This window comes from Muntiacus reevesi, chromosome 17 (assembly GCF_963930625.1).
Source record: "Muntiacus reevesi chromosome 17, mMunRee1.1, whole genome shotgun sequence".
Lineage (NCBI taxonomy): Eukaryota > Metazoa > Chordata > Mammalia > Artiodactyla > Cervidae > Muntiacus > Muntiacus reevesi.
The window spans coordinates 24,309,330-24,323,427 of NC_089265.1; the positions used below are offsets into that span (position 1 = coordinate 24,309,330).

The 14,098-nt window shown below is 37.3% G+C and overlaps 1 protein-coding gene across 3 annotated transcripts in view; it reads right to left on the bottom strand.

The window, feature by feature from the left end:
* Positions 1–14,098, bottom strand: part of ADAMTSL1 (ADAMTS like 1) — a 479,825-nt gene that overhangs the window by 391,800 nt on the left and 73,927 nt on the right. For all 3 annotated transcript variants that reach the window (XM_065908168.1, XM_065908169.1, XM_065908167.1), the window contains one exon: positions 13,433–13,478. In XM_065908168.1, coding sequence (XP_065764240.1) covers positions 13,433–13,478 — 46 coding nt within the window. The remainder of the gene's footprint in view (positions 1–13,432; positions 13,479–14,098) is intronic.

Here is a 14,098-nt window from a genome sequence, read left to right on the forward strand (position 1 = left end):
CTTCTCTAACTTTATACTTTAAAACTCCATTTGAGTCTGCAATGGTTTCTAATTATCCTTGTCTTAAAGTAAACTCTCTGTAATTCTCCATCCCAAACCTGATTTTCTACCTTTTTCTACCTAAGTGAACCAATTCTGTTTCTTTTGATGGCAAAACCTGCAAATCATAATTCAGTATTTATACACAATTCAGCCTTGTTTCTCAGCAAATTACAATTCAATCACTAATAAACAGATAAAGTTTTTTCATGAAAGAAAATTCTGGGCCTTTCCTGTGTGGAGGACTGAGAGAGGAAGATGCCATCAGGTTGGCAGTGAGAAGATAAGCCAAGTCCTGTTACTCCACCTTGGCTGCAATTGGAAATTGAACCTTTGTCTTTTGAATGTGGACTTGATATTTAAAAACAGCCCAAAGAGAGTGCCCTGCAACCTATTAGAAGATGGAGGACTTTGGACATTTTGGATTGAACTGAAAAACAAGTTGAGCCCATCTGGACTTCTGACCTTTAGAGCCATGAGATACTAAATGGGTCACCTCTATCTCCTCTCTCCCCCTTCTCTTCTCTACTTAAATCTATGAATCTCTTTGGGTGTTCCAGGCTGTGGAGAACACTTAGGGAACTAATCATTGGCTAGATTGGTCTCTCTTCTTTTGACTTCCCCTCCTCTCCCCCTGGTCAGCTCTATCTCCTTCCTTCCTCTTCTCTTCTCTATGGAGCTCTGTGAACTTCTCTGAGTGTTCCAGACTGTGGAGAGCAAATAGGGAATTAATTACTGGCTAGATTTCTCTCTCCCCCTTTTGATTCCCCCTCTTCTCCTCCTAGTCAGCCCTATCTCCCTCCTCCCTCTTCTCTTCTCCATGTAACTCTGTGAACCTCTCTGGGTGTCCCTCACTATGGAGAATCTTTTCACCATTAACCTAGATATTTTATCATCAGTGCTGTATGGATGGAGAAATCTTGAGGTTACTGTAAGAATAAGACTGAAAGCCAGAGGCGGGAGGCTTAAATCCAAAACTTGAGAACACCAGAAAACTCCTGACTCCAGGGAACAGTAATTGACAAGAGCTCATCTAAAAGCCTCCAAACCTACACTGAAACCAAGCTCCACTCAAGAGCCAACAAGTTTCATAGCAAGACATACCATGCAAATTCACCACCAATGCAGGAAAATAACCCTGAGCACAAAAATACAGGTGGCCAAAAGTCACACCAAACCCATAGACACCTCAAAACTCACTACTGTACACTTCATTGCACTCCAGAGAGAAGAGATCCAGCTCCACCCACCAGAACACCAACGCAAGCTTCCCTGACCAAGAAACCTTGACAAGCCACTCATCCAACTACATCCACAAGGAGGAACCTCCACAATAAAGAGAAACCACAAGCTTCCAGCATCCAGAAAGGCCACCCCAAACAGAGTAACATAAACAAGATGAAAAGGCAGAGAAATATTCAGCAGGTAAAGAAACATGATAAAAGCCCACTAAACCAAACAAAACAGGAGGAGATAGGGAGTCTACCTGAAAAAGAATTCAGAATAATGATAGTAAAAATGATCCAAAATCTTGAAAACAAAACGGAGTTACAGATAAACAGTCTGGAGACAAGGATTGAGAAGATGCAAGAAAAGTTTAACAAGGACCGAGAAGAAATAAAAAAGAGTCAATCAATAATGACTAATGCAATAAATCAGATCAAAAACACTATGGAGGGGAACCAACAGTAGAATAATGGAGGCAGAAGATAGGGTAAGTGAGGTGGAAGATAGAATGGTGGAAATAAATAAAGCAGAGAGGAAAAAAGAAAAAAGAATGAAAAGAAATGAGGACAACCTCAGAGGCCTCTGGACAATGTTAAATGTTCAACATTCAAATCATAGGAGTCTCAGAAGAAGAAGACAAAAAGAAAGGCCATGAGAAAATACTTGAGGAGATAATAGTTGAAAACTTTCCTAAAATCATGAAGGAAATAGCCACCCAAGTCCAAGAAACCCAGAGGGTCCCAAACAGGATAAATCCAAGGCAAAACACCCCAAGACACATATTAATCAAATTAACAAAGATCAAATACAAAGAACAAATATTAAAAGCAGCAAGGGAAAAACAACAAATAACTCAAAAGGGGATTCCAATAAGGATAACAGCTGATCTTTCAATAGAAACTCTTCAAGCCAGAAGGGAAAGGCAGGACATACTTAAAGTGATGAAAGAGAAAAACCTACAACCCAGATTACTGTACCCAGCAAGGATCTCATTCAAATATGAAGGAGAAATAAAAAACTTCATAGACAAGCAAAAGCTCAGAGAATTCAGCACCACCAAACCAGCTCTTCAACAAATGCTAAAGGATCTTCTCTAGACATGAAACAAAGAAAAGGTTTATAAACTCGAACCCAAAACAACAAAGTAAATGGCAATGGGGTCATACCTATCAATAATTACCTTAAATGTAAATGGGCTGAATTCCCCAACCAAAAGACAAAGCCTGGCTGAATGGACACAAAAACAAGACCCCTATATATGCTGTCTACTAGAGACCCACCTCAAACCTAGGGATACATGTAGACAGAAAGTGAAGGGCTGGAAAAAGATATTTCACCCAAATGGAGACCAAAAGAAAGGAGTAGCAATACTCCTATCAGATAAAACAGACTTTGAAATAAAGGCTGTGAAAAGAGACAAAGAAGGACACTACATAATGATCAAAGGATCAATCTAAGAAGAAGATATAACAATTATAAATATATATGTACTCAACAAAGGAGCACCGCAATACGTAAGGCAAATGCTAACAAGTATGAAAGGGGAAATTAACAGTAACACAATTATAGTGGGAGACTTTAATATCCCACTCACACCTATGGGTAGATCAACTAAATAGAAAATTAGCAAGGAAACACAAACTTTAAATGATACAATGGACCAGTTAGACCTAATTGATATATATAGGACATTTCACCCTAAAACAATGAATTTCACCTATTTTCTCAAGTGCATATGGAACTTTTGCCATGATAGATCACATCCTGGGCCATAAATCTAGCCTTGATAAATTCAAAAAAATTCAAATCATCTCAAGCATCTTTTCTGATCACAATGCGGTAAGATTAGATGTCAACTACAGGAAAAAAAACTATTAAAAATACAAACATATGGAGGCTAAACAACACACTTCTAAATAACCAACAAATCACAGAAGAAATCAAAAAAGAAATAAAAAATGCATAGAAGTGAATGAAAATGAAAACACAACAACCCCAAACCTATGGGACATAGTAAAAGCAGTGCTAAGGGGAAGGTTCATAGCAATACAAGTTTACCTCAGGAAACAGGAGAAAAATCAAATAAATAACCTAACTCTACACCTAAAGCAACTAGAAAAAGAAAAAATGTAGCATCTTAGGGTTAGCAGAAGGAAAGATTCATAAAGGTTAGGGCAGAAATAAATGCAAAAGAAACAAAGGAGACCATAGCCAAAATCAACAAAGCTAACAGCTAGTTCTTTGAGAAGATGAATATAATTGACAAACCATTAGCCATTAGACTCATCAAGAAAAAAAGAGAGAAGAATCAAATCACCAAAATTAGAAAAATGGAGAAATCACAACAGACAACACAGAAATAAAAGGAACATAAGAGATAACTATCAGCAACTATATGCCAGTAAAATGGACAACTTGGAAGAAATGGACAAATTCTTAGAAGGATACAACTTTCCAAAACTGAATCAGGAAGAAATAGAAAATGTTAACAGACCCATCACAAGCATGGAAATTGAAACTGTAATCAGAAATCTTCCAGCAAACAACAGCCCAGGACCTGATGGCTTCACAGCTGAATTCTACCAAAAATTTAGAGAAGAGCTAACACCTATCCTACTCAAACTCTCCCAAAAAATTTCAGAGGAAGGTAAACTTCCAAACTCATTCTATGAGGCCACCATCACCCTAATACCAAAACCAGACAAAGATGCCTCATAAAAAGAAAACTACAGGCCAATATCACTGATGAACATAGATGCAAAAGTCCTTGACAAAATTCTAGCAAACAGAATCCAAGAACATATTAAAAAGATCATACATCATGACCAAGTGGCCTTTATCCCAGGGATTTAAGGATTCTTCAATATTTGCAAATCAATCCACGTGATACACCACATTAACAAATTGAAAGAGAGAAACCATATGATTGTCTCAATAGATACAGAGAAAGTCTTTGAGAAAATTCAACATCCATTTATGATAAAATCCCTCCAGAAAACAAGAATAGAAGGAACATACCTCAACATAATAAAAGTCATATATGATAAACCCACAGCAAACATTATCCTCAGTGGTGAGAAATTGAAACCATTTCCCCTAAACTCAGGAAAAGGACAAGGATGCCCACTCTCACCACTACTATTCAACATAGATTTGGAAGTTTTAGCCACAGCAATCAGAGAAGAAAAAGAAATAAAAGGAATCCAGATTGGAAAAGAAGAAGTGAAACTCCCACTGTTTGCAGATGACATGATCCTCTACATAGAAAACCCTAAAGACTCCACCAGGAAATTACTAGAGCTAATCAATGAATGTAGTATAGTTGCAGGATATAAAATTAACACACAGAAATCCCTTGCATTCCTATACACTAACAATGAGAAAACAGAAAGAGAAATTAAGGAAACAATTCCATTCACCATTGCAAGGAAAAGAATAAAATACTTAGGAATTAATCTACCTCAAGAAACAAAAGACCTATACATAGAAAACTAGAAAACATTGATGAAAGAAATCAAAGATGACACAAATAGATGGAGAAATATATCATGTTCATGAATCAGAAGAATCAATATAGTGAAAATGAGTATACTACCCAAAGCCATCTCTAGATTCAATGCAATCTCTATCAAGCTACCAATGTTATTTTTCAGAGAACTAGAACAAATAATTTCACAATTTGTAGAGAAATACAAAAAACCTCGAACGGTCAAAGCACTCTTGAGAAAGAAGAATGGAACTGGAGGAATCAACCTGCCTGACTTCAGACTCTACTACAAAGCTACAGCCATCAAGACAGCATGGTACTGGCACAAAGACAGAAATATAGATCAATAGAACAAAATAGAAAGCCCAGAGATAAATACACGTATCCATGGACACCTTATCTTTGACAAAGGAGGCAAGAATATACAATGGAGAAAAGACAACCTCTTTAACAAGTGGTGCTGGGGAAACTGGTCAACCACTTGTAAAAAAATGAAACTAGAACACTTTCTAACACCATACATCAAAATAAACTCAAAATGGATTAAAGATCTAAATTAAGACCAGAAACTATAAACCTCCTGGAGGAAAACATAGGCAAAACACTCTCACAGCAGGATCCTCTATGATCCACCTCCCATAGTAATAGAAATAAAAACAAAAATAAACAAATGGGACCTAATGAAAATTAAAAGCTTTTGCACAACAAAGGAAACCATAAGCAAGGTGAAAAGACAGCCTTCAGAATGGGAGAAAATAATAACAAATGAAGCAACTGACAAAGAATTAATCTCAAAAATATACAAGCAACTCCTACAGCTCAATTCCAGAAAAATAAATGACCCAATCAAAAAATGGGCCAAAGAACAAAACAGACATTTCTCCAAAGAAGACATACAGATGACCAACAAACACATGAAGAGATGCTCAACATCACTCATTATCAGAGAAATGCAAATCAAAACCACAATGAGGTACCATCTCACCCCAGTCAGAATGGTTGCTATCCAAAAGTCTACAAGCAATAAATGCTGGAGAGGGTGCAGAGAAAAAGGAACCCTCTTACACTGTTAGTGGAAATGCAAACTAGTACAGTTACTATGCAGAACAGTGTGGAGATTCCTTAAAAAACTGGAAATAGAACTGCCATATGAGCCAGCAATCCCACTGCTGGGCATACCTGTAGGAAACCAGAATTGAAAGAGATACATGTACCCCAATGTTCATCGCAGCACTGTCTACAATAGCCAGGACATGGAAGCAACCTAGATGTCCATCGGCAGATGAATGGATAAGAAAGCTGTGGTACATATATACAATGGAATATTACTCAGCTATTAAAAAGAATGTATTTGAATCAATTCTAATGAGGTGGATGAAACTGGAGCTTATTATACAAAGCGAAGTAAGTCAGAAACAAAAACACTAATACAGTATACTAATGCATATATATGGAATTTAGAAAGATGGTAATGATTACCCTATATGAGAGACAGCAAAAGAGACACAGATGTAAAGAACAGACTTTTGGACTCTGTGGGAGAAGGCGAGGTTGGGATGATTTGAGAGAACAGCATTGAAACATGTATATCATATGTGAAATAGATCGCCAATCCAGGTTTGATGCATGAGAAAGGGTGCTCAAGGCTGGTGCACTGGGATGACCCTGAGGGATGGAATGGGGAGGGAGGTGTGAGGGAGGTTCAGGATGGGGAACACAAGTACACCCATGGCTGATTCATGTGAATGCATGGCAAAAACCACCACAATATTGTAAAGTAATTAGACTCCAATTAAAATAAATAAATAAATAAATAAATAAATAAATAAGAAAATTCTGGCCAAGAAAGTCCTGTAGCAGAATGTTCTTTCCTTCCATGAGTTTCTATTCCACTACTGACATAAAGCACCAAATGTGCCCTTACTTTATGCTGTACAAAGACCCAGTGAGAAAAATGGACACAGGATCAAATGGGAGTTTACTTTAGATTCAGCATTAATAACCACATGAAGGATGTTATGAAAGCCATGAACCTTTACAACTTCAGTGATGAGAATCACTGGTTAAGATGGCTTATCACAGTCTACAGCAAAGACAAGAACTTTGCTTCTACGGTTCATGTGTGCTCACTTTGATTTAACCCTACTTTATTGCTGGATAAATATGTTCAATGCAGTAGTGTCAGTCACAAAATCAGCACAGATATCTTAATTGTTTAGCTCCAATATATTATAGCCCAGATATAAAATTTTTGAAGAACTACAGAATTTTAGAGCTGGAAGGGATCTTTGAAATCTTAGTTCAACCCTCTTGCTATTTAGGTGCAGAAACTGAAGCCCCCAAAGTTGTTAACTTGCCCAGTACCACTCTGTCCTATCTGACCATTATAGCTGATGCCTTTATCTCTTGCTGGAATGCTGCATGTAAGGCATTTCATAGTAATGATGCTGTAGACCATAAAAGTGGATTGTATCTAAGTGAGGACAAAGCCAAATGACTTAGGAAAAGACATTCTCCCTCTAAAACACAGTCTACATCTTCCTACCATTGTCCACTTACTGCAAGCATCCATTAGTACTCATGGAAACTACTGGAATCACTTCTGAACTGGAATGTCCACTTCCAATCTCTTTTGTGCATTCCATCTCTGGAGTGATCCTGCAGCCAAACCTATTTTTTAAAATCCTGAGTACAACTTTATTTTCCCCTCCCTAAAAGTCTCAGTAGTTCCTCTTGGCTCTAAAACTGTAACGCTTTATGACATCCAGCATGATCTAGCTCCTGTCTAACTGCACCTTTATTTTTCTTATCTTCTAATGCTTCTCCTTGCACACTAGTCTCTACACTGACTTTGTTCTTTCTTTGAACACACTACATTCCTTCATCCTTTAGAGCCTCTGTACTAGCTGTTCTTCCTCTCTGATTCACTCTTCCTCTGATATTACCACAGTTCATTTCTTCCTGTCATTCAAATGTCCGTCCCCAAGTGGACTTCCCCAACCTTACAGTCTGAAGTCACCACTGATCATTTAATTCTCTGCAGAGCACTGATCACTATCTGATATTGTTTCCTTTAAATAACTTGTTTCTGGTTTCCTCCATTAGAATGAAAGCTTCAGGAGAATTAGGTTTTGGTCCTATTCATCAATATACCCCAGTCCTGAGAACAATTCTCATGGTCAGTTATTCTTGGAATGAACAAACGTTTTGTCTCCATGTGCTAAAAAGACTTTTAATGATTTCAACCATTCCTAAGAAGACAAAAATCTCTGCCCACACACCTCACCCCTACTTCTGATTATTCCCTGAGAGTTTTTAGAAAAGATATGGAAATGTGGTTTACCAACTGTAATCTTGCAAGAGTATTTTTTAAGAACAGTACAGTGTTGCAGTGGAGTAATAAAATCTCAATAAGAACATTAGAGTGCCATCAGCTACTACAGGCACCTTGGCCTAAAAGGATGCTAATTGTGGTCACTATGTCTTAAATCTCAGTTCTAGTGAAGGTTAAGGACAGTGATGAAGAAATGGTTTATAAGACACATAGCATTCCTCTCACCACTTTGGAAATAAATTTCAAACATCTAATTAAGATCAAAGTGTTCAGATTTGAGGTTATTTGAACAAACAGGAAAATGTGATCTAAGGAGAACTTTGAGAGGATCCAGGGACAATCTGAGACCTAGTAACCCACTTGAATGGTCTGGTGGGTTTACATCCACTGTTTATCCTGATGTGATCCTTAGTTGTTTGTTTGCTTGTTTTTAATTATTTTTGGTCGCGCTGTATGGCATGTGGCATCCTAGTTCCCCGATCAGGCATTGAACCCACCTGCACCCCCAACCACTGGAAGTGCACTGTCTTAACCACTGAACTGCCAGGGAAGTCCCTATCCTTAGCTTTTTCATTCAGAGAGAGCCTTATCATTCTTCCTAAAAAGAGCAGGGACTGTCCAGTGGGAAAAATTGGATGAACTACATCCTTAGGAATGAAAATAGCCTGCTTGGATCAGGTAGAAATGGTATAAGAAGGTACCATGACTCCAAGAACCCATGTGAACCTCATGGACACTTTAATTTTCTTATATTGATAAATTCTGTCTATACAGTGATTAACAATAAAACCTTAAAAGCACATGAGCTGATAATTCAGTTGAGCCAGAAAGACTGGTAATCTAAGGAGATCTTTCCTCTTCCTCACTTTCGGGGAACAAGAATCCAAAGAAATGCTGTATACAGCAAGTACAAAGAATAGAAATAGAGAGTGAATCTCTGGAGGAGAAGTGGCTCAGAAGAGGCCTAGGAAGCTCTCCAGGGATTAACAAGTGACCTCGGAGGCTTAACTAATAAGCGGCCCTCAAGTTTTTCCAAAACAAGCAACTAAAAGGGGAATATTTAATTGAATTATTCTGAACTTCTTAGGTTGAAAAAATTGGAATGTGATTATGAAAAAATTCTTTCTTATGAAATTTTTCATTTGTATTTTTGGCAGTGCTGCTTCTGTCATGGCCAAAAGCCAGAAAAAAAGCATTGAATTACTTGAAGACTCTAGGTTCTCATAAAAAATTCAGTGTCAGTTTGATTCTACAAGCTGCAAAGAGTTGGCTCGTGCTATTGATTTTAAGTAATGTTAGGTCAGCCTTAGCCTCATCTGCCCAGGGAAATGCTCATAATGATAACAAGGAAGTTTTGGGCTGTTTCTGAAGATCTTAAAGGAAAGAATAGGCAGACATCTGCTCATGATGCTTTAAGCATTCACATCTACTTAGGATAGTCTGGACCCTTACTATTAACCTTAAAGCAAGAAAGAAAAGGAATGGTAGTTAAGGAGTTTTCTTTAAAAAATCATGTCTGTGTGTTTTTCATATTTTATAATTCATTTAATTAAAAATGTTTTCATTATGTTTGCTTTTGTGTGTTTTTTTTTTAATTGGAGTACAGTTGATTTAGCATTTTGTGTTAGTTTCAGGTGTATAGCAGAATGATTCAGTTGTACATACATATATCACTATTTTTGCAGATTCTTTTCCCTTATCAGTTCAGTTCAGTTCAGTCGCTCAGTCAGGTCCGACTCTTTGCGACCCTGTGAATCGAAGCACACCAGGCCTCCCTGTCCATCACCAACTCCCGGAGTTTACTCAAACTCATGCCCATCGAGTCAGTGATGCCATCCAGTCATCTCATCCTCTGTTGTCCCCTTCTCCTCCTGCCCCCAATCCCTCCCAGCATCAGGGTCTTTTCCAACTTATAAAATATTGAGTACAGTTTCCTGTGCTATACAGTAGGTCTTCATTGATGGTCTATTTTAAATATAGTAGTGTATATATGTTAACACCCAAACTCCTTATTTATCCCTCCCCATCACCTCGTTTGGTAACTATAAGTTTGCTTTCTATGTTGTGTGCTTTTAAAATGATTATATATATATGTGTGTGTGTGTGTGTGTGTACATATATATCACCACAATAAAAAGGATCGTAAAGAAAACCAATGAGCTATAGCATATTTATACCAAAATTTTTTCATACTGTAACTACAACAAACTGTCAATACCATTTTAAAAAAACGTAACAAAAGTCACCACAGTTATTTATTTGATCTTTTAAATTAATCAGCAGTTGAGTGAGCGGTGTGTGTGTGTGTGGTGAAGAAGACAATGCTATGGGTTATGTTATATGTCACTAGTGTCTTAAGTGGAAATAGAGAAATGAACTAGGCAAAATATTCTATTGAACAATTGCTTCTGTTTCCAATTATCATGACTTCTAGTCGCTTATGTTCCTGGTCAGGCATTTATATAAAATTATACTGTTCACTCATTTTAGTCTTTTTCATCTTATTTGTCTTCTGGCCAGGGGTCACCTCCACTGTCCATCTCATTTTTTTACAAGAAAAATTTATTAAAGTATAGTTTATTTACAATGTGTTAATTTCAACATACAGCAAAGTGAACCAGTTATACATATATCCACCCTTTTTTTAGATTCTTTTCCCATATAGATTATTACAGAGTATTAAGTAGAATTCTCTGTGCTATACAGTAGGTCCTTATTAGTTATCTTATATATAGTCATATGTATATGTTAATCCCCAAATCCTAATTTATTCCTCTTCTTTTTTGCCTTTGTTAACTATAAGTTTGCTTTCAACATCTATGACTTAATTCCTGCTTTGTAAATAAGTTCATTTGTACTATTTTGATAAAGAAGATGTGGTACATATACATAGTGAATATTACTTTACCATAAAAGAGAATGATCTTTTTAATTTAAATTTAAATTTAATTTAATTTAAATGATGCCATCTGCAGCAACATGGATGGACCTAGAGATTACCAAATTAAGTAAAGTCAGTCAGACGGAGAAAGACAAATATGGTATGATATTGCCTATAAGTGGACTCCACTGTCCACTTTTTGGGGGCATCTCAGTATTGCCAGACTAAGACCTAACATGCTCTGGACCACATTCTCTGTAAGAGCAAGTTCTCTAACCTCAGTCGAACCCACTCTGCTACAACAACGTGGTCTTCAAAAGTTTTCTATATCCTCAATTTGTGTCTGTTTTTAAGAACAGAGTTTATGTCCTTTCCCTATATCAAGATTCCTTCTCTTCTTGTCACCCAGTGTTGGCTTTGGGACCTGTGGCATCAAGTCTACTCTTACCTGCAAATATCATCAAGCTCGCCCTCCAGATCAAACTCATCTCTCAGGGCTCTCTTATTTAAACAAACAAAACAAAGCACCACATCCTCCCACCCTTCTGTGGCTCTACAAATGATGAAGTGTCTCTGTTAGCACTTTATAAGAACAACAGACCTATAGATTCCACTTCTTTATTAATATGCTTTATGTACTGCCATCTTGATTTCATTCCTGATACACCAGAGTAACTGCTTCTGGCCTGGAGAATTCCATGGACAGAGGAGCCTGGGGCCACAAAGAATTGGACATGACTGAGTGACTTGCACTTTCACTTTTCTCTCAAACCTCTCAGTGTTCACACTTTCGATAATGACATCCACCATTCTTCTAGAAGACCAGTACTCATTTTGCATTCAACAAATATCTACTGTATGCTTAATATATAAATATATATATATAAATTCTAGGCACTGGGTATGAAGGAGTGAGGTAAGGTAAATGAGGCTCTATCTATGCTTAAGGAATTTACATTCCAGAGTTGGGGAATAGAACATAAATAAGTACTCAAATAAGATAGGGACTTTCCTGGTGGTCCAGTGTTTAAAAGTCCATCAGCCAACGCAGGAGACATGGGTTTGATTTCTGGTTGGGGAACTAAGATCCCACATTCCTAAGGGCAACTAAGCTCACACACCACAACTAGAGAAGCCCACACTCTGCAAAAAAGAGCTTGCATAGTCAAAAAAAAAAAAAAAAGCTAAATATGATTGATTGACTATTGTGAGAGTTGGGGCCAAGCAATGGGACAACTATATTAGATAAAGTAGTCAAGGAAACCTCTTTGAAGAGGTGGCATTTGAGCTGAGATCAGAATAAGGAAGATGCTCATCATGCGAACATAAAAAAAAAAAAAGAACTTCTTTAAGAAAGCGGTTCAGAAGCACTAGAGCTCTAAACATGCACGTAAAACATTCCTTTACTTCCACTCCAACTCCTCACTCTAATTAAATCACTTGGGAAGTCTTAGAGAGTGACTTTAATTTTGATCTCTCATATCTATTTCCTCCTGTTTTCAGCCCTCATTACTTCTTGCTCTCCACTTGTTTCGTGTTCCAATGCATCCCTCACATCATTACAAAATTAAACTTCCCAAAGTAGAACTCAACAATATCCTATTCTCACTCCACAACTTCTGGTGACCCTCCATTAGTCACTGAAGGAATATAAACTTGGAAGCTTAATGTTCAAATCTCTTCATGGTGTAACCTTAAAATATCTTTCAATTCTTCTCTTCCATACTGCTAAGCAGAGTCCTATTTAAATTCGTGTTCAGAACACACCTTCAATATTCCTGTCTCCAAAGTTGCCTGTTATGTCTCCTCCACTTGGACTGACTGTCATCCCTTCCCACCCAGTCTGGGCCAATCACAGCCTTTCTAGGCTTCTCAGCCCTATGTCAAATCACCTCCTTCTAGAAGGCCCTTCAGATTTCTCTCTGCTTTTAACTCACAAGAACTTAATCCCTTTCTTTCTACATTTGTCAGCATCTGTCTTCTCCTGCTACATCCGTTACCATAACACAGCTGTTTTAAGACAGCGACCACATGCTATTTATCCTTGTAGTAGTTCAGTGCCTCACATACAGTTGGTATTGAACAGTATTTGTTAAACGAATGAATTTATCAAATCTGAGTTTGATGAACTGATGTTTATTTCATGATTCCCAAGTGGTTTCCCTTTTCTCATTTCTCTTTTTGCTTTCAAGAGACCTAGACGTGAAGCCAGAAAGCAGAGAGGAAACACAGTTCTTATTTTTAAATAGTGTAGTTAGTTTCAATCTGGCCAAGTGATTAAAAGTTTGTCTTGAGGAATGTTAAAAATACCTATTTTTTAATGTATATACTCCATATACCATGAAATAAATAACTCTTCATGATATACTAATTAGTTGATATCTGCTTAGGATACATGAGACTGCTTAGCATTATTAAGGGCTTAAAAAATACATTATCACAATCATAGAACGTTAATGCTTACCACATTACTGCATGTTCTATATCGGATATTTCTTCCCTCACAGCTCCTGGGGGAGGGGGAGAAAAACAACTCATTACCACCAACGAAAGGCCCCAAATTTCAATGGTTTTCTTAGAAAGTCAATTTCCTCTTTAATACCAGTATAAGAGCCTCTGTTTTCTTTTGAGTATGCCCTTGTAGGAGTTACTATCAAATACTAAATAGAGCAGACCTAAAGAAGCTGTATACTCAAATTGACTTCTCCGCTAGACTTGAAACCAAGTATTAATTTTGCTTCAAAAGTTGTCAAAATAAGTACAGCAAGTTCCCTAAATACGAACCTTCAAGTTGAACACGTGCAAAGATGTGAACGTGAGTTCACACAGCCAATCATGTAAGTTAGTTCATGGGTCTGGTGCACATTGTCACATGTGAAAATCCTTTACAAGTGGTTGCACTTTTGGTACTTAACTGTATGGTACTGTATAGAGTACAGTAGTAGAGTATCTTTATTTCAAGCCCAGGATGTCAGGAAGCATAAAAACAGTAGAGATGTAGCTGGTACTGCTAAGAAGCACCAGGAATTGGAGGCCCAGAGAAAGGATAAAGAAAAACAAGTGGAACAAGAAGTAATTAAAGAACCAGACAGAGTCATGATGGAGTAAATGGCAATGGGATTTTCTTTAT